Raw genomic sequence first — 20,320 nt, 5'->3', positions numbered from 1 at the left:
ATGCGAAGGCACAACTAATTAGAAAAGATAACAATGCTAGGAAAGGTGGAAGGCAGTAGACAGATAAGACTACATGCAGGATGGATAGACTCAGGAAGGTCACAGGCCTGAATTTACAGGCAGAGCAATGGATGATAGGTGTCTTGGAGATATCCACAGGGGTCACCATGAGTCTGGGTCGTCTCAAAGGCCATTAACAACAACAAGCCCCATGGGGCTTACACCTGTGTTAGTCTGGAATATCATTTATGCAAAGGGATCTTCTTGTCACATCTTCTGAGACATAACTGTGCAACAGAAGTTGTAGCAAAAGCTTCCCTAGACTTGGGTCCCAAACACACTGCAGAAATAATCTAGTCTGAGACCACTTTAACTGCCCTGGCTCAATGCTACAAAATTCAGGGAACTAGTTTTGTGAGACATTTAGCTCTTATCTGTCAGAGAGCTCTGGTGCCACAACAAACTACAATTCCCATGATTCCCCAGCACTGATCCAAGGCAGTTAAAGCAGTCTCAAACTGGATTATTTCTGGAGTGGGTTTTGGACCTTAGTCTACTTCAGTGGTTTTCCAACATTGGTCTTCCAGACCTTTTGGACTTCAGCTCCCAGATTTCCTAGCTGCTGGCCAACCTGGCTGGGGATTCTGGGGACTGAAGTCCAAAAAGCCTGGAAGGCAAAAGATTGGGACTCACTGATTGTGTTTCCTCGGAGGCCAATGCAAGTTTACTGGTAAGTGCCTTGGGGGGCAGGAACAGCCTATGCAATGGCTCCCAATCTTTGGTCCTCCAGATGGTTTGGACTCCAGCTCCCATAATTCCTGGCTGTTGGCCAAGTTGGGTGGGGTTTCTGGGAGATGGAGTCCAAAACAAGTGGAAGACCAAAGGTTGGGGAAGCACTGGAACAGACCAGCACAAATTTAGCTTCCCAGATCCTGTCACTTTACATCCCATTAGCCCTGCAGGGAGCGTCTCTAAAGTACACAATCATTAGGCAGCCACAGACAAAAAAAAACCCTTTACTCTCTAAGCCGCCCTCACAAGCTTTGACGTCATGCGTAGCCCCGCCCCCTGCCCGAGCAGCAGGAGAGGCCACACCCACCGTCGCGCTCCGATGGGGTAGTAGGCGGGGCCTTTTAGTGGCGATAGCCAATCCGCGAACAAGCGGGGCTGTACGTCATCAGAAAGGAAGTTCGTTATTTTTTTAAAAAAGCTGTGTTCTGCGTCTCTCCAGATGAACCGAAGCGCGTTCCATTGTGACGTATGTGGCTCGGGTTAACGGTAGGCAGAGGGGATAATAAAGATATATATTGAGATTATATATAGACAGTGAGCTGGTGTTGTTAAAACTGCGCATGCGCGTTGTAGACTATGGTAGTAGACTATGTGACACACAAACCTTGCCAAGAAAACCCCCATAATAGGGCTGCATCCACACTGAAGAAATAAAACCGGTTTGGCACCGCTTTAACTCTTTTTTCTGGCTCAAGGCTATGGAATTCTGGGAGTTGGAGTGTGTTGTAGGGTCCAGAGCGGAGCAACACACTCCAACTCCCAGAATTCCATAGCCTTGAAGCCAAGACACAGTTAAAGCGGTGCCAAACTGAGTTTATTTCTCCAGTGTGGATGCAGCCCTATTATGGGGGTTTTCTTGGCAAGGTTAGCCCAGAGGAGGGTGGCCATGGCCTTCCCCTGAGGCTGAGAGAGTGTGACCTGCCCAAGGTCATGGCCGAACAAGGATTCGAACCCGGCTCTCCGGAGTCACAGTCCACCACTCAAAACCATCACATCATGCTGGCTGTAGTCGTACCACCCTCAAAAGACAATGCAATTTGTCTGTATCAAACAAGTGAATAGTGGCAGAGGGCTCTTGGAGACAGTGCCCTAAAAATCCTATTGCTAGTCCTGACTAGACCATTAAATCGGTTGGTTGGCTCCCTATTAAGTACCTAGAGAGATCTTGTAGGACCTTTTTGAGACTGACTGAAAGAAAGAAGTGGGCAGCATGAGCTTTTGTAGACTTCGGTCTACTTCCTCAGGTGCATCGTTAAAACTGGACTTGCGGCTTCATTTCCATGCACAAAGGATGTTGAATTTGAATTGACATTCTCACATGCCAATGGCTTGTATACGCCTGTCTCTGGTTTGCATTCCACCAAATGCATATGAAGAAGTAGACTGAAGTCTAGGAAAGCTCATGCTGCCAACTTCTTTCTTTCAGTTAGTCTCAAAGGGGCTACAAGGCCTCTCTACATTATCATCATCATCATCATGATCATCATCATCATCCCAACTGAATCTGAGGAAGTAGACTGAAGTCTATGAAAGCTCATGCTGCCAACCTGTAGTCTAGCCACAGTGTCTTAAATTAGCTCCATTTCCAGTTGGCTTTATTTGACAACAGCCTAATTATTCTAACACTGCTACTGTGCCTAATACTTTTATTTTCGTTATCTTTTCAGTATGAGGTTTGTGTTTGCTTTTGATCAGCATACTTTCAATGGCGCACATCAGTATAAACCAGTATCTGCAGCAGGTAGGCATCATTTTAACTACTTCTCAACTGTTGTGGTTCAGTTCTTACAGTATCTTTTGCCAATCCTTCTCATCTCAGTTGTGCAACAGAGCTTCAGAAACTTAACAGTGCTTTATTGAAGGTACAGCGAAACAACAGGAACATATAATTTTCAACACTCTTGTGAAATTGCTTGTTAAAAACATTACTTTTATTTACTAAACTGCTGATAAGAAACATTTGATTCTGGCCATTGCATTTTGAGTTATTTAATTTCTCTCTCTTTCTCTGAAGGAATTGTTATTCATTATTCACTATGCTTTTTCTGAGAGAGAGAAAGAGAGAGAACTGGTATCAAGTAGCAGTTAAATGATTTATGAAACTGGGGCCTAGTACAGACTGCCAAAATAAAGCTGCTTCGGGTCTCTTTGGAGGTATGCTGCTTAAATGATGCATGCACCCTAAGAATCCGGAAGCTGCACCAAAGCTGGACTCCAGTGCTTAGGAATGGAGTGTGGCTTTGGTGCGACCTCCGGACTCTTAGGCCCCATGCATCATTTAAACAGCATACCTCCAAAGAGACCCGAAGCAGCTTTATTTTGGCAGTCTGTAACAGGCCTGTAACAGGCCTGGAAGCCACATTTTGAATTTCAGCTCAGACATAAAACTCACTGGTTAGTAATAAATGAATCACCACTCTTTAGCTGAAGTCCTTCCTTCAGTGTGGGATAATGTTGGCCTACCTCACTAGGTTGTTGTACGTGATATCCTTAGATCTGTGCCAGGGTATAGCTCTTTGAGCCCTGAACTAAAAAATCTAAGTGACGATGATTAATACATTTTAAATTATTATTTATCTTGCATTAGCGAGAAACAGATTAGATGAAAAATCACTTCAATTACTTACCATTGTTCCTGCACTGAAATCTTTTACTAACCATGGTCCCATTTTTTTAACCCTAAAAGGATTTGGTACTTAGGTCACAGTTCTGCTTCATGGAAGAATACAACATTCTCTTCTAGTGACGCCAGTTGAGTTGTCTCACCCCCTTCAAAATTATAGCAGTAGTTGAAACAAGCAAGACATCTTCTTATTGCTTCTGTTGTAATGCTAATGTAATGCTAATATTATAAACTTCCTTTCACAATATTTTTCCCCTATTTTTTTCCAGGTGTTAGAATCTATTGACAGCAGAGATGGCTTGTTTTGTGCAGAACTAGTGTCATTTAAACATCCCCATGTTGCAAATCCTAGACTTCAGGTAAGAGACGATGGCTGCAATCTATGTAGACCTACCTAAATCTATTTGCCAGACATGGATTATCTTTGACTAAACATATCTAGACAGAACTGGAACTGTATTCAGAGATCATCTTGCCCAATTCTGTGCCTTTGTGTTAAACTGGAGGTCTGTTGCACCACTGTAGAACACAAAGATCCGAAACACACTGCAGAAATAATCCAGTTCAAGACCGCTTTAACTGCCCTGGCTCAGTGCTAGAGAATCCTGGGAATTGTAGTTTGTGGTGGCAATAGAGCTCTCTGACAGAGAAGGCCATATGCCTCACAGAACTACAATTCCCAGAATTCCCTAGCATTGAGTCAGAGCAGTTAAAGCAGTTTTAAATGGGTTTTGTTATCCCACCACTGCCACCGATTTGTGATAGGGACCTACTTTTTCTCCAAACCACACAAGGGGGGGTCCAAAAATAATCCCGCCCCAATGTTGGTGGCATGAAATGGGTGCACTATTTTTATCCGCTTCTAACTCGTCCTGGCTGGGCGTTGCCAGGGCCTCTCTCAGCCTGCCTAACTCTGCCTTATCTCCACAGTAATTACTAAACAATTACGTATTTGTATGTATGTTGCTGACTTCTCTAAACTGCTGTTTTATTTGCCTTCTCAAGATCAAATTTCCCCTTGGTAAACACTGAGCAGATATGTGAAAGGCCCTGGAAGATTCAGCTCTGAAAAATCTATAGAATTCTGGACCATGTTATTTCCATTTTAAAATGAATGTTTTGTATTATTTTTGTTATCATAGTCATTTTCAGACTACATGATTCCTCTGGCAGGGAATTTTGTTATTTGGTTAGCTTTTGAACATCTTATTTTTAAATTTTTCATTTATAGTTATTTTCTGATCTTGAGATATGATTTGTATGTATTGTGCTAGTCATTTAAGAAGATAAACTTGCTCTCATGGATCTGATCATAGTCATTCACATGCATGCCATCTACTGAAAGTGTTTTAAGTTAATGCAGTGATGGTTATGCAAGTCAGAGCTGCCCCATTTAAAAGTGAATAACTCTCTTTGGTGTTTATTTCAGTACTTTTGTACACAGTTGAATTGATAGTCCAAGTGCCTTAAGAAACCTAGGATCAAAACACACTACAGAAATAATCCAGTTTGAGATTGCTTTAACTGCCCTGGTCCAGTGCTAGAGAATCCTGGGAACTGTAGTGTATTGTGCCACCAAAGCTCTCTGACAGAGAAGGCTAAATGTCATACAAAACAACATTTCCCAGAATGCCCTAGCATTGAGCCAGGGCAATTAAAACAGTCTCAGACTGGATTATCTCTGCAGTGTGTTTTGGGCCATAGTTCGGGTTACCTTCTTTCAATCTGACTGTTTTCATATTCATTTATGTATAACAAAGGCTGTGTCTACATTTCAGAAATAATGCAGCTTGACACAGCTTTAACTGTCATGGCTCAGGGCTATGGAATTCTAGGATTTGTAGTTTGTGAACTATTTAACTTTCTCTGTCAGAGAACTCTGGGGCCAAAATAAACTGCAAATCCCAGGATTCCACAGGATGGACCTGTGACAGTTAAAGTAGTGTCAAACTATATTAATTCTGCAGTGTGGCAGCAGCCAAAGTATCCTTTTTCCAATTGAATTTATTTTATTACTAGCTTTCATCTCCAGAAGAAAAATGTCAACAAGTTCTGGAGCCACCCTATGATGAAATGTTTGCTGCCCACTTAAGGTAAAAGTAGAGGTGGTCAGGGGGGAATGGCTTGAATTCTTACAGATTTAAGCTGCAGTTCCATTGCAGCAGTACATTTATCTTGGAGTAAGCCCCTTTAAGCATAACAAGGGGCTAATTTCCAAGTATATGGATATGTAATTGCTTTCTGAGGAAAGGAGTGCTGGATTAATGTTTCTGAACTGAGAGAAGGAATATGTAGATTCTATAAAGGTATTTGTTTGGGATTTTAAAAAAAAACTTTTTTGCATACAAACATATCAGGAGCAATGTTTCTATAGGGAATAAATTAGCCATCTATTATTATTATTATTATTATTATTATTATTAACCTTTATTTATAAAGCGCTGTAAATTTACACAGCGCTGTACATACAATCTTTTTAATTGGACGGTTCCCTGCTCTCAGGCTTACAATCTAAAAAGACACGACACAAAGGGAGTGGTGGTGGGGAAGGGGCCTCTTTAGTAGGATAATACATATAAAATACATAGCAATACAGGAAATGATTTAATAAAACAGGCAACAAAAGAACATCAAATAGCAAGTGACAATTATGCAATGCCTGGGAACGCTGCCCTGAACAGGATGGTCTTCATCTCCATTTTGAAGCTGGTTTCTAGACATCTATTTCTATAGATGTCTGTTAGTAAGCTCCACAAACATGGTTAATATCTTAAAATAGTATTTAAGGCTTTGAAAAGGTAGAGTTCCTCCTCCTACAGAAGCTGTAAACTCATAATGAAATAATGACAGAACAGAAAGCAAACACATTCTAAGCTGCATTGTGAGTATTCTGCTTAAAACAGAAAATTTACAATGTGTGTGGGTGGCATATGATAAACAACAAAGCAACCATAAAAACATTAAAAACAGTGGCAGACATAGGAAATAATGATTGTAAAACAAGAGGAAAAATGCAAGAGTTCAGTACTCTCTTGCATTCTATGTAACATGCAGCTTGTTCCTATGTCTCTATACTTGCAAATATGTCCTGCTCTGTTTAGTGGGGTTTACTCCTTAGATAGCTTGCATAGAATTGCAATCTAAAAATTACAAGCTGGAAAGTAAAATATTTAAAATATAGCATTCTGCTATGCTGGTGCTCTGCTCAAATGTCTTTATGAGCCAGATTGAAAAAAAATCATTTGTTGTCATTTAGGAACTTGAATGTTTTAGGGTGAATTCCTAAGCACACAAATTAAGGACCAGACACCATTGAACACTGTGTGGTTTACTTCCAAGTAGTTATATACAGTATTGCACAGCTAGTTTAAATGTTTAAAAAAGGTTTTAAAAACTTTCTTTGTGGGTATTATTTGATGACTACTAATAACTTTCTCTCTTCTCTTTATAGATGTACTTTTGCAGTTGCCAACCATGATTTTGTAGAAGCTTACAAATGTCAGACTGTTATAGTACAATATCCTTTTACTTTGATTCCATTTAAAATTTGCAGTGCAAATCTTGGCTCGGACTAAAGACCTATAGACTTGGCACAAACTAAGGGCCTATACAGACCGGCACTTTATGCTGGCCTGTGGGTGGAGTCAGGGCGCAGCATCCTCACGCTGGATGCCGTAACTCCGCTCCCATGGTGCCTTATTGGTGTATGCCAGTCCACACAGTGCACACCATCATGACACACCTCCGGCGCTGCATCCACATAATGCAGCGCTGAAGGGGCGTCATAAAGCCCTGCTGCTGCGGCTGTGACACTCCTTGGAGGGTGTAAAAAGGAGCTGCTTTTTGTGGCTTCTTTTTGCACTCTCCAGAGGCCGGATTGGGACCATGGCACGAGGTTGCTGCTTCCCTGAGCTGGCCAGTAAAGGGGCGGCTGCATGCCACCCCTTAGGGGCAGTCTGGAGAGCCCCTAAGTGAGCAACTCTAAACTGACGACTAAGCTATTGCTTTCATTTTCTGGGAAGGATAGTTCACCTGTAGTTGAATGTAATACCACAGAAAGAGATGCAGGTTGTTAGGTAACCAGTCAATTGTGCACAAAGTTTTGGCTGTATGGAATGTGCGGCTACTTTTAAGGTATTCCATAACACAGGAAAGGAAGTCCTCCAACTACCAGGCCTAATCTAGCCTGCAACATACCTATATTCTGCCCATAAAGCTCTATTCCCCTCACCCCACCCATGCATACAGTTGAGGAGATCCACCCACATATTGATCACCTTCCATTTGAAATGGCAAGTGGCACATGGTTGAGTCCGACTATTACCCGAGATATGAGCTGACAGCAAGATACCTCCCCCACTCCCATGCTTGCACTCTGGATAGCAAATGTGAGTGGAGATGGAAGGGAGATTCACCTTGTTATTCCCAATCTCAGATTATAGAAAACCATATCCCTTTCTTTCCACATCTTGTTCATTTTCTCCATGTGACATATATTTAAGTGTATCTATGTGTGGAAATGTCTCTGTTATTTCCTATCTGTGCAGAAAAGAGGAATATTGGAAGCAGGAAAAGCCAAGATAGCCTTTGAGGAGGTGGAGTTTGGAGGTGGATAAAACCCCACCTTGTGAAATGTAATCCATTCCATTGGCCAAGGAACAGTCAATCCAACACAATTCCCCACTCCCATGGTGGATGAAATGACATTCCCCTTTAAGGATTATGTTTGCTTTTGCTGTCCGTGGCATCTGGTGCATTAAGTATCTTTTACCATCTTAGATTGGTCTGGAAGCTATGGCCACTTCTAGAGTATGGTTCTGTCTTCCATGCTTTAGTAGCTTCCTTTGTGAACAGCTGTAATATTTTGAGGGTGCCTGATCACTCTTGACATTGTTGTTGGTTTTTGGTTTCACAGTATACTGCTGTGATACTGAATCACTTGCATCAAATTAGAAATCACAATGTATCAAATTTCCCTAAACCTTACACATCTTTCCTGAGAGCGTTTCAAGCACACAAGGAAGAAAATTGGTAAGTGTCTGGTAACATAATTATGTGGCTAGAAAAATGAGTGTTCTGTCACTTCACATACAGTATATCACTCCTCAATAGAAATGAATATTTTGCTCTCAGCAAATGCCATTGCTTCTCTTGATGTCAAAATAACATTATGTGCATTAGGTGATGTCTCTGTGTGTTTTATCCAAACTTGGGTTAATGGTCAGGAGAATACTAAATGTTATATAAAAAATAGTTACTCTTTGCCAACCTGGAAATATTGAAAACTGAAGCGGAAAAAATGGGTTTTGATAAAGACTGGGGAGAGGCAGAATCAAACAATGCCCAGAAAGAGGTACCAGGGGAGGTGGAGAACGGACTGATTTATGTGTAGTGGGGGGTGGGACTTGGGGCTGTGTTTTGAAGAGATGTTTAGAGGAAGCTCCCTTGATAGACAGATGTCAAGGAGTTCAGCAAAGAGCGCAAGGAGGCCCAAATTGCAAGCTTGATTCATTTGTTTAAAGCAAGCCCTGACAACTGGAAATGTGTTCTGCTTGCAAGATCTTTTATGTAGCCCTTTGGCATCCCCAACAGAAGGGGTAATTGTGACCCAAATAAGAATCTGAAGTGCCCATCAAACACCACTTGAGCACGTTTGCACTTGGGAAACATGGGCTTTCTCCAGATCCAGAAATATTTTTGTGTGGCCAAGAGAAACATCTATTAGCTACAGTGAATTGTCTCTCAGTGTATTGTACAGATGACTTTGGTTGTGTTTGCTGACACACTTAAAATTATGCTGCAAACCAAGCATTGGAAACATTTGACCCTCCAGATGTTTTTGACCTCAAGTCTTTTACAGTTAGCTATGCCAGGTTGAGCTGATAGGATTTGTAGGCTGAAACATCTAGAGGGCTGGAGGTTCCTCACCCCTCTTATAGAGTATTTTTAGACATGGACTCCATTATTTGCACAGTTAACAGTATGTACATTTGTTTTCCAGGGCTTTGCCTATTATGTATGCAGTAGCACTTGATCTTCGAATTTTTGCTAATAGCGTAAGTCCTAATTACTAAGTGCCAAGGAGATGATTGTGGATAGGGGGTGCCTGTATACACATGCACACACACAAAAGAGTTGATGGGACATACAATGTCTAGGGCAGGGAACCGTCCAATTAAAAAGATTGTATGTACAGCGCTGTGTAAATTTACAGCGCTTTATAAATAAAGGTTAATAATAATAATAATAGGAGGAGCTGGCTCAAGACAGCCACCATTGCATCTTCTTTATGAGACGTCTGACAAAATTTCCAAAGACTGCCAGGAAGAACAGACTATTTAAAATTCATGGAACAAATCATATCATTATATTATGGGCCTTGTTTATCATTTAATTTGTGTGGTATTTCCTCAGAATTTCAGGGTTTGACAAGGAACAAGCATATTATTCCTGGTTTATGGTAACTTAGAGCTTTATTTTTTTACCAGAGAGAGAAATGGCCTTATGGGAATACAGTGTGCCTACGCCATATGCAGGCTTGCCGTACGTGTGTTTGAGCTCACGCATATGGCAAACTGTGGAGGACAAAACGGCACGGGAGCCACATGTGAAGGGGCCACTGTACAACAATTATTGTACTTATAAGAGAGCATTGTGGGCTCTTTCAAATCATTTTTTAAAAGGAGAATGTGGATTTGAGAAAACATTGTTGGAAAGAGAGAGTTCAAACAGTTTATGAATTTTCAGAACTATTTTACTCCTATTTGCAGTGGAGGCAGATGTTCTCCCCCAGGTTGTGCTGGCATAGTAACTACATTTCTGAACTGGAAGAGTTCAGGATCTGACATAAACTCATCACCTTCTCTTCAAGTTTGCCCCTTCTTCACCCATTTTAGGCTGTTCTGCTGGTAGATCTTCTGGTTTCAGAAGGGCATTTCTGCCAGCAAAAGCACACTGTGCATAATTCTGATCCCATACAGCCAACACATCATTTAGTGAGGATTGTGTTGCCTGACAAGTGAATTTTGTCTTTTGTATCATGACAGGCTGACCAACAGCTGGCAAAGAAAGGCAAAGGTAAAGTTGGGGACATGTTGGAAAAAGCAGCAGAACTCCTGATGAGCTGTTTTCGAGTATGTGCCAGTGACACGTGAGTGATGCTCATCTCTGGATCTGGAGTTCATTGCTTCTTTAGGCAAATCATTAACAATCCTCATTTAGGGAACAGACCTTTTTTATGAGGATGTTTTCCTCAGTCTTGATTTGTTTAATTTAAAATTAAGGGAAAATATTTTTTACATTAATCTTACCCAATTTGGTACCATCCAGATCTTTTGGACTAAGGTTCTGGTAATGCTTAAAAATTGGCCATAGTGGCTTGGGAGTTATAGTCTAAAACATTTCAGGGGTGCCAAGTTGGGAAGGCTACCATATATGCCCCAACCTTGACCTCTCATCTTATGCTGAGAGAAGATGTTGGGCCAAGAACACACAGTAAATTTTTCAGGTCCAAATTGCCATCTCCAAAGTCCTTCCTTTCTCGTCACTATTATTAGAAATCGTCATACCTATTGTTTTCCATACTGTTTCTGCACTTCCTGTTCTTCAAGTTTCTTGTGTGGTATAGCATTTTTAAGGAGTGGCAGAATTAAGAGAAGGAAGTTTGGGTGATTAGGGACAGTTTTTTCTGAAGTTAAAAAAATATGTTGTCCATTATTCTGGTAAAATCTCCAAGTGGATCTGCCTTTGCATTCAAGAGCCTCCACATATCCAAGTGGGAATGGGGCATTACCCACCTCCCCAGAATAAATATTTGAAAACATGATTTAAAAGCTTAGGGTAGGGATGAAAACCTTTAAACTGTCAGATGTTTTGGGCTAAAGTTTCTTACCATTTCCCTTATTTACTGCTAGCTGAAATCCAAATCTAGTAGAAGTTCAAAGATTTCCTGGTTTAGATATTTTAATTTAAAAAAAAACCTTCTTTCTTTTAAAATAGTAATTTGGTTTTGTTTCTAATTATTTTACAGTCGAGCTGGCATTGAGGATTCCAAAAAGTGGGGCATGTTGTTCCTGGTGAATCAGCTTTTTAAAATTTATTTTAAGGTATGATCCTTGTCAGGTTTTTCTTCTTGTTTTTGTACTCCTAAATGTAGTTCACTGTTCTGTGTAGTCTTCCTTTTTCTAACATCACTGTCGTTTCCAGATCAACAAACTTCACCTCTGTAAACCACTGATAAGAGCAATTGATAGCTCAAACCTTAAAGATGAATACAGCATGGCACAAAGGGTTACTTACAGATATTATGTTGGACGGAAAGCCATGTTTGACAGTGATTTTAAACAAGGTACTAATTCTAACTTTTTCTTTGTATTACCTTTTTTTGCTCGAAGTATTGCATATCTTGATATGCTCTGAACATTTTATTTTGATACATCTGTTGTATGGAGCATTGTTACAGTGTTGCACTGATTCCTCTCCATGTTAGTTACTTTGAAGCTAGAGATTATAGGGATTGGTTGGTCTATTAAAGTTCTGTGTAAACATAATGCTACCAAGTCTTTTCCTAACTATGGTTAGGATGTCAATAGTGCTGTGGGCTCTTGTACTTCTCCCTCCTTTATTTGCCATGTTGGTTTTGGACTCATCTTTCCACTCACTCATGTTCATTTTCAGAGACAACTAAAGTTTGTATTATACTGTATATGTACTGATGTTTTTACTAGCTAAAGTTAATTGTAACCATGGTTAGAAGTGAGTCGAGGGGGGTTGTGTTAGTAGTGACAGAAAGATAATCATAGTTAGTCCCTAAAGAAGTGGTCCATATGAGAATTGAAGCTGAAGGAAGCAAGCAAGGCCAAGGGGCACTTTGGTTATGCTATAGTTACCTGGTAATTTCAGCACTGAATCAAGAAGCATGAATTCAAATTAATCTTTTACCTGTGGCTTGCAATGACATTTCAAAATATTACTTTCTTTCTTTGGTTGTATTTATACACAATTCCAATGCTTTTTGTGAAGCAGACTTTTTTTTAAAAAAGCAATAAAGAGATGGTTTTGTTTCAGATTAGGCCAGGCTTGATTACAGGTGTTCAGAAGAGGTTCAAGCATTGGATCGTTCTGAAAAGAAGAGGTGGGGGCATCCCACCCCACTTTGAGCACTTATTTGAGTGGCAAATATTGGCATGCAGGGGATTGTTCCCATATAGGGAAGTTGATATGTATATTGATAAACAGTGCTGTTTAACTGACTGGTTGAGCAAACCAGTCTTCAGTACAATAAATAATCTTTTTGGTGGTATGGGTAAATGGATGGTGGCAACTGACACTTCCGGTGATTTTATTTCAGCAAGAATACTTAGGAAACAGTTAAATATGGGAGAAAAAACCCTGAACTTCCAAAATGATGCTTTGCCTTGATTTTACTAAAAATTGAATTGCTGTAATCCATATTTGCTGGTGGCATCTGTGACCTACTATGGTGCTTATCCTTTTTTTATGTTTACAGCTGAAGAATATCTATCTTTTGCCTTTGAGCACTGTCACCGCTCCAGCCAGAAAAACAAAAGGATGATCCTGATTTATTTGCTACCAGTGAAAATGTTACTGGTAAGTGGCATCCCAATGTATCAACATGCTGTGGCACTTTCAGAGGTGGGAGACAGAGCTTGTATTTACTGAGGTGCCCAGCGTTAATACTGTGCATGACAAGACTGTACAGTATGTGACCCACCAAGCTGAATGTACCCAACCAGCTATGATCAGTGTCTTATCATGTGCTTTGATAATGTTTCTCCCTTTTTAGTTCCAGAGAAGCTGGAAAAGGACTAAATTAGTTATGAAAGGACCACCTGTTAAGAACAGAGCTTGGGGATGTTGCTCTTATTATTAGAGCTTCTAGAATCCTCCAGCTAGCATGGCCACTGGCTGGAAATTATTGTAATGAAAAGTAACATTTCCAAGTACACTCTTACCCCGGGATACGAATGCGCCGCGATACGAAATTTCCGGGTTACGAAAAAAAAATAATAAAAAATATTTCCGGGTTACGAAGGTTATTCCGGGTTGCGAATAAAATTTTGGTGCTTTTCGGCGCTATTTTGCACGGAATCGCGGCTTTTCCCCATTAGCGCCTATGGCTTTTTCGGCTTACGAAGCCTTCCGGGTTACGAAAATGGCGGCGGAACGAATTAATTTCGTAACCCGGGGGCCGAGTGTACTGTAATTCCCTGCCATAAGGGGTAGAAGTCTGTACCTATTTTGCCGTCTCCTAGCTTTGGTTTATGATATTATACATACATACTCATGTGTCTGATTTGGGCAAAATGTAACTTAAAACATAGGTGGCTCTTACACTCAAAGAACATGGATTACACTGGGGGCTGGTAAATTAGAGAACCTCAGAGCAGTTAACCATATAATGGCTGTATTATTTTTTTAGGCTGATTAGTTGCTTACCTATTTAATACTGTTACTCAGTTTGAAATTATGTTTGGATTTCAGGGCCATATGCCAATGATACAGCTTTTAAAAAAATATGACCTCATGCAGTTTGCAGAAGTCACAAAGGCTGTGAGGTAAGATGCATATTTTAAAAGAATGCTTGTAATTCCTTTTAGTAAAGCATTAAATATTTTTTATATTACAGAGCAGCTAATTTAATTGTTGAATAGCACTGGAGCACTAGTGTGGCTCCCAAGGGAGCAGGATCTCCTTGGATATTGTCTCAGGATAAATGCAATGGTGAAGCAATGTTTTTCTTTGCACAATTTTGCATAGGGTAAGCAGTGTGGAATGTAAAAGCCAAACATAGCCCTAGCCACTCTTATTGATCAAGGCACATCTTGAGACAGGCTGTAGTTAACAGGATCTAGTAGTGTACTTCTAGGGGCGGAAGAGTGGAATCTAGCAGAACTGGGAGGAGTCAATCCCCCATCCCCACTGCAACCCCCATGTGTCCTGAAAACATATCTTAAAAACTTGGAAAGCCTTTAGAGTTTTGGTGGTGTAGAGGGTTGCAGAGAAGAGAGAAGGGCGCAGGTCAACATCTGATATACTGTAGCACGGCTAGTGCAGAGAGCCTGCAAATTCATCTCTTTAGCTAGATTATATAATGTCAGACTGCAGGCAAGAATTTGTATATACTGAATGTATTCACTGACTTATTTACTGCTATTGTGTCAGGGAAAATCCAGAAAGAACACAGCTTTCCCACACCCTGTCTTCATGTTCCATACCTAGAATGAATTTTCCTAGAAATACTTCTTAAAAGGACTAATTTTTAACCTTCTAGCGAAGGGAATCTTCTTCTGTTGAATGATGCTCTAGCAAAACATGAGACCTTCTTTATTCGTTGTGGAATCTTCCTTATCCTTGAGAAGCTGAAAATAATCACCTACAGGAATCTCTTCAAGAAAGTGTAAGAAGAGTATCATTCTTTCTGTCTGAAAAGTCAGTCTGTGATACACATGTTGTCATTAGGGGAAAATGTTACTGCTTGGACTTGTGTTATAGTTCCTTTACAGTTTTCCTGTAATTAGAAGATATTCTGTTTTTCTCTCCATATGGCTGGATTCAAATCTGAGACAGCTGTACTAGCAGCACTTTGACACAATTTCTGCAAATTTAGTACTTATTATTTCTTTTCAGATTTGTTATTGGATTGACATTGAGCTGTGAGTGCTATTCTAAAACAGTACTATTCAAAGTAGTGGTCCCTGGATTGTTGCCAGTCCTAGCCAGTGAATGTCAATCCCTGGCATGTTTCCAGGAAAGAAAGACGCAATTGTACTTGATGAGCACAAATTTAGTGCCAGTCCCTGAAACACTGGAAAAAACATAACTCTCAGTCTTCTACATCAGAAGCATTGGTCTAAGGCTAAGCCAACATACTGAAGCTTGTAGCCCTCCCTATGTTGTTAAACCTTGAGTGCTGGCTAGCCTGGTCTGGGGTGATATATAGTTCATCCACATTGTAATGAGTCACTGTGCTCTTACAGATTTTTGTGAAAAGACTGTTGTGTTCACTAAAGAAATTAAGATAAACATGGTTATATGTTCAAAGATCTAGCCATGTTAGTCTGGAAAATCAGTATGCAAAGGGATCTTGTAGCATCTTTGAGACTAATTGAAAGAGAAAAGTTGATAGCATAAACTTCAGTCTACTTCCCCAGATGCATGGGGTACAGTGGAAAGTCCAGGAACAGACTTATATAGCAGTCAAGCTCATGCTACCAAGATCCCTCTTTCAGTTAATCTTAGAGGAGTTTTTGCATAATGTGTATGTATGTGAAGAATAGTATGTATAGTATATGCAATAAAATAAGGATTTTGGGGAGGGGATGAGAAACTGGAATGGTGGGAAAGACTGGGGACTTGCTGAATATTTAAAGGGATTTTTAGAAAGGCTGGTGCATATGACAGAAATTGAGAGCTTGAGTCTGTAAAAGTTAATATGAGAGAGAGGAGGTGAATTAGTGAGGAATTGGAGTGTTAAATCAGTAATCTTTATCTGTATGTTGAAGTTCTGTTTAATAAATGAATTTTTGTATTATAGTTTCTGCCTCTGAGAACACTACGGTTGCATTATCAGCGTGATGTAGATGAATTCAGACAAAAGGTGTCTCTGGTGGCAGCAGTGATTCAAGGGTGGTTGTGTCCAGTGGTGGAATAATAAAAATAAAATCTTGCACTGGAACTCCAGGGACATCTAGGTCCCCACATTTGGTGCCACAGTGGTAGGACAGATGGATGACGTTCACAGTCACATCCAATTCTGAATCTGAGCTGAAATGAGAAAATTGGGTTGGATCAGTAGGTTGTGATGTGGACCAGTATATTGTGATGGGTCCACACGTATTTTCCCAAGGAAGTAAAAAGTTGAATATTGTCTTACTCTAAGAAAAACAAATTGGCAGTTAGAGGATAGAGATGGTAGGAGACAACATAGATTTGAGCTACTGAATAGTATAGCTAGTACTTGACATGTACTTTCTTTTTTTTCCAGGTATTTATTGCTCAAAACTCATCAGCTGTCTCTAGATGCCTTTCTGGTGGCCCTGAAATTCATGAAAGTTGATGATGTTGATATTGATGAAGTCCAGTGTATTCTAGCCAACCTCATATACATGGTAAGCATGGAAACTCATTGCTCATGGATAAAAACACTAACCAAATACATTTTTTGATATTGTGGGTAGTAGATTCACTGGATTTGATCCAGATTTAATTTAACTTAGAGCAGACCCACTGAAATCAGTTGGGCTTTGCTTTGTTATAGTTAACTTGAGTCTCATTGGTTTTGGTGGATCTTTTGTAGTTATGACTAAGTTTAGATCAAATCCACTGACTCTAGATTCTGTTTGGGGACACTGGTACTTCATTTGTATATTCTCTAACAAACAGCAACCATTTGTGTGTTTCAAGAGCGTGGAAGCTGGACACCTTTTCAGCCAGAGGTTTTTGTGTAACACATAGTATCTGCTGGCACATAGTGACTGTTAGTAGCATATACAGGTGGAAGTTAACTCTATACCTGTGTGTGTCTATATTAGCTTGCTGCAGATGTTGGTATTTCCTTTCTCCCTCTGCAACAACCACTGCTCTCCCTGGATGTACCATAGGGCCATTGACGCCCCCAATTCAAGAAGCCCTTTTGTGCCTGGGGAAGAGTGGGGAGAGAATTGCAGAAGTATCTGGGTTTGTCTCCACACAAAATGATTACTGTATTTTCTGGCGTATAAGACTACTTTTTAACTCAGGAAAATCTTCTCAAAAGTTGGGGGTCGTCTTATATGCCGGGTGTCATCTTATAGGGCAGGTGCTGAAATTTCTGAGCCAGACTAGAGAATCTGCGGTCGCCACATATAGTGGGGGGAGCTCAAAAATGGCCGCGGACTCATCACCGCCATATGCAGCGATCATATGAAAGCAGCTACCGCTCTGATAGTCTTGGAGACAGGGAGGGCTGGGCAGGCAGGGAGAGCTGACCAGTCCAAGCAGGCTTTGTATACAACAAGGTTTCCTGCTAAGTACCTGCATGTCATAAGCATTTGAATTTAAATTACCATATTGAAATCAAATCTGATGTTTTTAAAATTTTTATTTGGTGTGCGTTGGAAGAGGGGTAGTCTTATACAACGAGTATATCCCAAACTCTATATTTTAACTGGAAAAGTTGGCGGTCGTCTTATACGCCCAGTCGTCTTATACGCCAGAAAATACGGGTATTCGCTGCTGAGACCTCTGGAGGAATCTGGTTGTGGCAAACCTAGACAAATGCTTTTGAAATCCCTCCGTTTCCTCCAGGCATAAATGGTGATGACTGGAGGGCACTGGCACCTCTACAGTAGGTTGTTGGTGGTAAATGGCTAAGCATAGTATAGTTTCATGTGCAGAATTCCTGTATTAGTTAAGCCGTGCAGGATTGCAACCAGGGTTTATTTTTTCATTTTACTCATAACTAAAGGGGCACCTACTGATAATGTGAAACATCTGAGTCTAAAATGTACATTGCATCAGAGTAGTATGGAAGCAGTCACAGAGCCAGTAGTGCCTCATAGCAATATGTAAATGAGCCCCACACTACAAAAAATTGATTTTTTTAAAAAACGAATTCCTCTGTCCCATTATATTGCTAATTTAAAATGTATCCAGTAACATGTTCGTTACAGTTTAACATGTGTACTCTCATCAACATTTTGTTAATTGGTTTGCTGTTGTGTCATAATACTGATACAAAGTATAGTGGGCCCTTGGTATCCGGTAGATTTTGATTCCAGGATGCTCAGTGGATACCAAAATCCGTGGATGCTCATGTCCATTTAAATACAGTGAGGTAGTGGAATGGTTTCACTTATATAAAATGGCAAAATCAAGGTTTGCTTTTTTGATTTTTTTTCAATATTTTCAAACTGTGGATGGTTGAATCCGTGAATCAAGAATCCATGGATATGGAGGGCTGACTGTCTGTTACCCTTTAAAGCCATCTCACATTACTTGCTTCCTTTGATTGCAGAATAAGAAAAGTTTCAAATTTGCCTGCCTTTCTATCTACTCTCAGGCACATTAGTTCTCTCCCCATATATGCCATACCCTCCACCTATGCATTCCAAATTTCAGAGAATCTCACACTAAAGCATAATCACATGCATATTATTGATTTTATCCATATAGTGTTGTTACTTGGAAGTCTTATTCTCATTGAAAGCCTTGGACATAGCTGAATATTTATGTGAGCTAGACATTTTGTGTAAATGGTCCTAGATTTATGCTACTCTTGTTTATGTATGTGTTTTTTCTGTGCCAGGGTCACATTAAAGGCTATATTTCTCATCAGCATCAGAAGCTCGTTGTCAGCAAGCAAAATCCATTTCCTCCACTTTCTACTGTCTGTTGAATCTTCAGTGACCAAAGGTACTACTCACAAATATGGGATACCTTGGGAACATATCTCTTTATAAGGCAGAATTGACCATTAATTCACCCAGATACAGAGGTGTCTTCACAAGGAAGCATTTAAGAGCCTACTACAGTTCAGATCTTTATTTATTTAACCGATCTTCTCTCTCCCTACATCCCTACTCGCACTCTCCGCTCTGGTAGCTCCTCTCTCAACCCAAGATCTTCTCTACCCCATCCCGGATCCGTCCCTTCTCTCTTGCTGTCCCTCATTCCTGGAACCTTCTTCCTCTGCATGCACGGCTCATCACTTCCCTAACCAGCTTTAAGGCTGAGCTGAAAACCATATTGTTTAGGGAAGTGTTCTCAGGGAATTTGTGATTGTCATCTGGCTGTCTGATAATATTTGATGTGATGTGATTTGTTTTATATTTGATGTTTTTAATTTGTTTTTTCTTTTCTATATGGTAATTTTATCTATTCCTCTTTCAATTGTTATTATCTTAGAATGTACGCCTTGGGCAGGCTTTTATATACTCTTTAATTTTACCGACTTTGTACAGCGCTGTGTATAATTAAAGCGCTTTAGAAATAAAGTTTAATAATAATAAATAATAATAATGGCTTGGATGTTGCATTGTCTTTTGCCAGTGTGATCAGTCCTACTTAAAGTGGTCCAGTTGTGGTGGAGTCTACCTCTGCAGATTCTGCCCTCACTCTTCATCCCCATCTTTCTTGTTGCCGTATCAAGAGGAGTTCTGGAGGAGGGAAATTATCAGACATACACACAGTGCATTCTCCCAGTGGAGGAGCTTCACCTGTTAAGATCTTCCATGAATGTAAGGAGCCCTTTCACTGATGAAAAGTAGAGTGTGGATCCAACCCAATGACTCCTTGAAGAAAGTTGCAATTTTTAAGAAACACAACATCTTAAAAAGTGGCATGTTTTGCTGATGCCCTTCTCTTAAGTGTCGGTTCATAAACTGAAATTGGCTCGGTCAAAAGTATAATTTAGTACCCATGTTTTTCATCCTGATATTAGTAATCAGTTTTAGTACTTGTGTTTAAGTCAAAGACTTTGCAGGGAATAAAAAATATTCATCACAACCAAACCTATTTTTGGGAGAGGTTTAAACTTAACTTTAAAAAAAATTAAAAACTCAGAAAATATTTTTTGTAATGTGTATTTTCCTTCTGTTGTATGTTCTGCGTGCCAACTTCAACATTTTTTCAAATTAGTATAGTGGATCAAATTTTAGACTAAACACATGGAAATTGCCATTACTAATTTAAGCTACATTAATTAAATCTACATCTAGTCTACAATGCAGTATGAATAAATTGTTGTTGTGTGCCTTCAAGTCATTTCCAATTTATGGCAATTCTAAGGAGAACCTATCGTCGGGTTTTCTGGGGCTGAGAGTGTGTGACTTGCCCAACATTACTCAGTAGGTTTCCATGGGGAAATCAAACCATGATATCCACAGTTGTAGTCCAATGCTCATT

General features: G+C 40.1%; 1 protein-coding gene across 4 annotated transcripts; it reads left to right on the top strand.

Annotated features, from left to right (window-relative positions):
* The first annotated feature begins 1,169 nt into the window (after positions 1–1,169).
* LOC149319217 (PCI domain-containing protein 2) lies at positions 1,170–20,308 on the top strand. 4 transcript variants are annotated; one of them, XM_089511307.1, is made up of 16 exons: positions 1,170–1,278; positions 2,460–2,533; positions 3,685–3,774; positions 5,435–5,508; positions 6,867–6,934; positions 8,407–8,446; positions 9,417–9,471; positions 10,462–10,565; positions 11,445–11,520; positions 11,621–11,762; positions 12,924–13,024; positions 13,919–13,992; positions 14,709–14,834; positions 16,422–16,545; positions 18,723–18,829; positions 19,466–20,308. In XM_089511307.1, exons 2-15 carry the CDS (start codon positions 2,498–2,500, stop codon positions 18,810–18,812), a joined length of 1,200 nt encoding a protein of 399 aa, XP_089367433.1. In that variant the 5' UTR covers positions 1,170–1,278; positions 2,460–2,497; the 3' UTR covers positions 18,813–18,829; positions 19,466–20,308. The 4 variants fall into 4 exon arrangements, with proteins under 4 accessions (XP_089367433.1, XP_089367434.1, XP_089367432.1 ...); XM_089511308.1 differs by lacking the exon at positions 19,466–20,308 and adding an exon at positions 19,019–19,446; XM_089511306.1 differs by lacking the exon at positions 19,466–20,308 and having other exon boundaries at positions 18,723–19,446.
* The last annotated feature ends 12 nt before the right edge of the window (positions 20,309–20,320 follow it).

The sequence above is a fragment of the Sceloporus occidentalis genome, unplaced genomic scaffold (genome assembly GCF_023333645.1).
Source record: "Sceloporus occidentalis isolate IW3139 unplaced genomic scaffold, rSceOcc1.0.p SCAF_2, whole genome shotgun sequence".
In the NCBI taxonomy this organism is placed as follows: Eukaryota; Metazoa; Chordata; class Lepidosauria; order Squamata; family Phrynosomatidae; genus Sceloporus; species Sceloporus occidentalis.
This window is presented reverse-complemented; position numbering and strand designations above follow the sequence as displayed.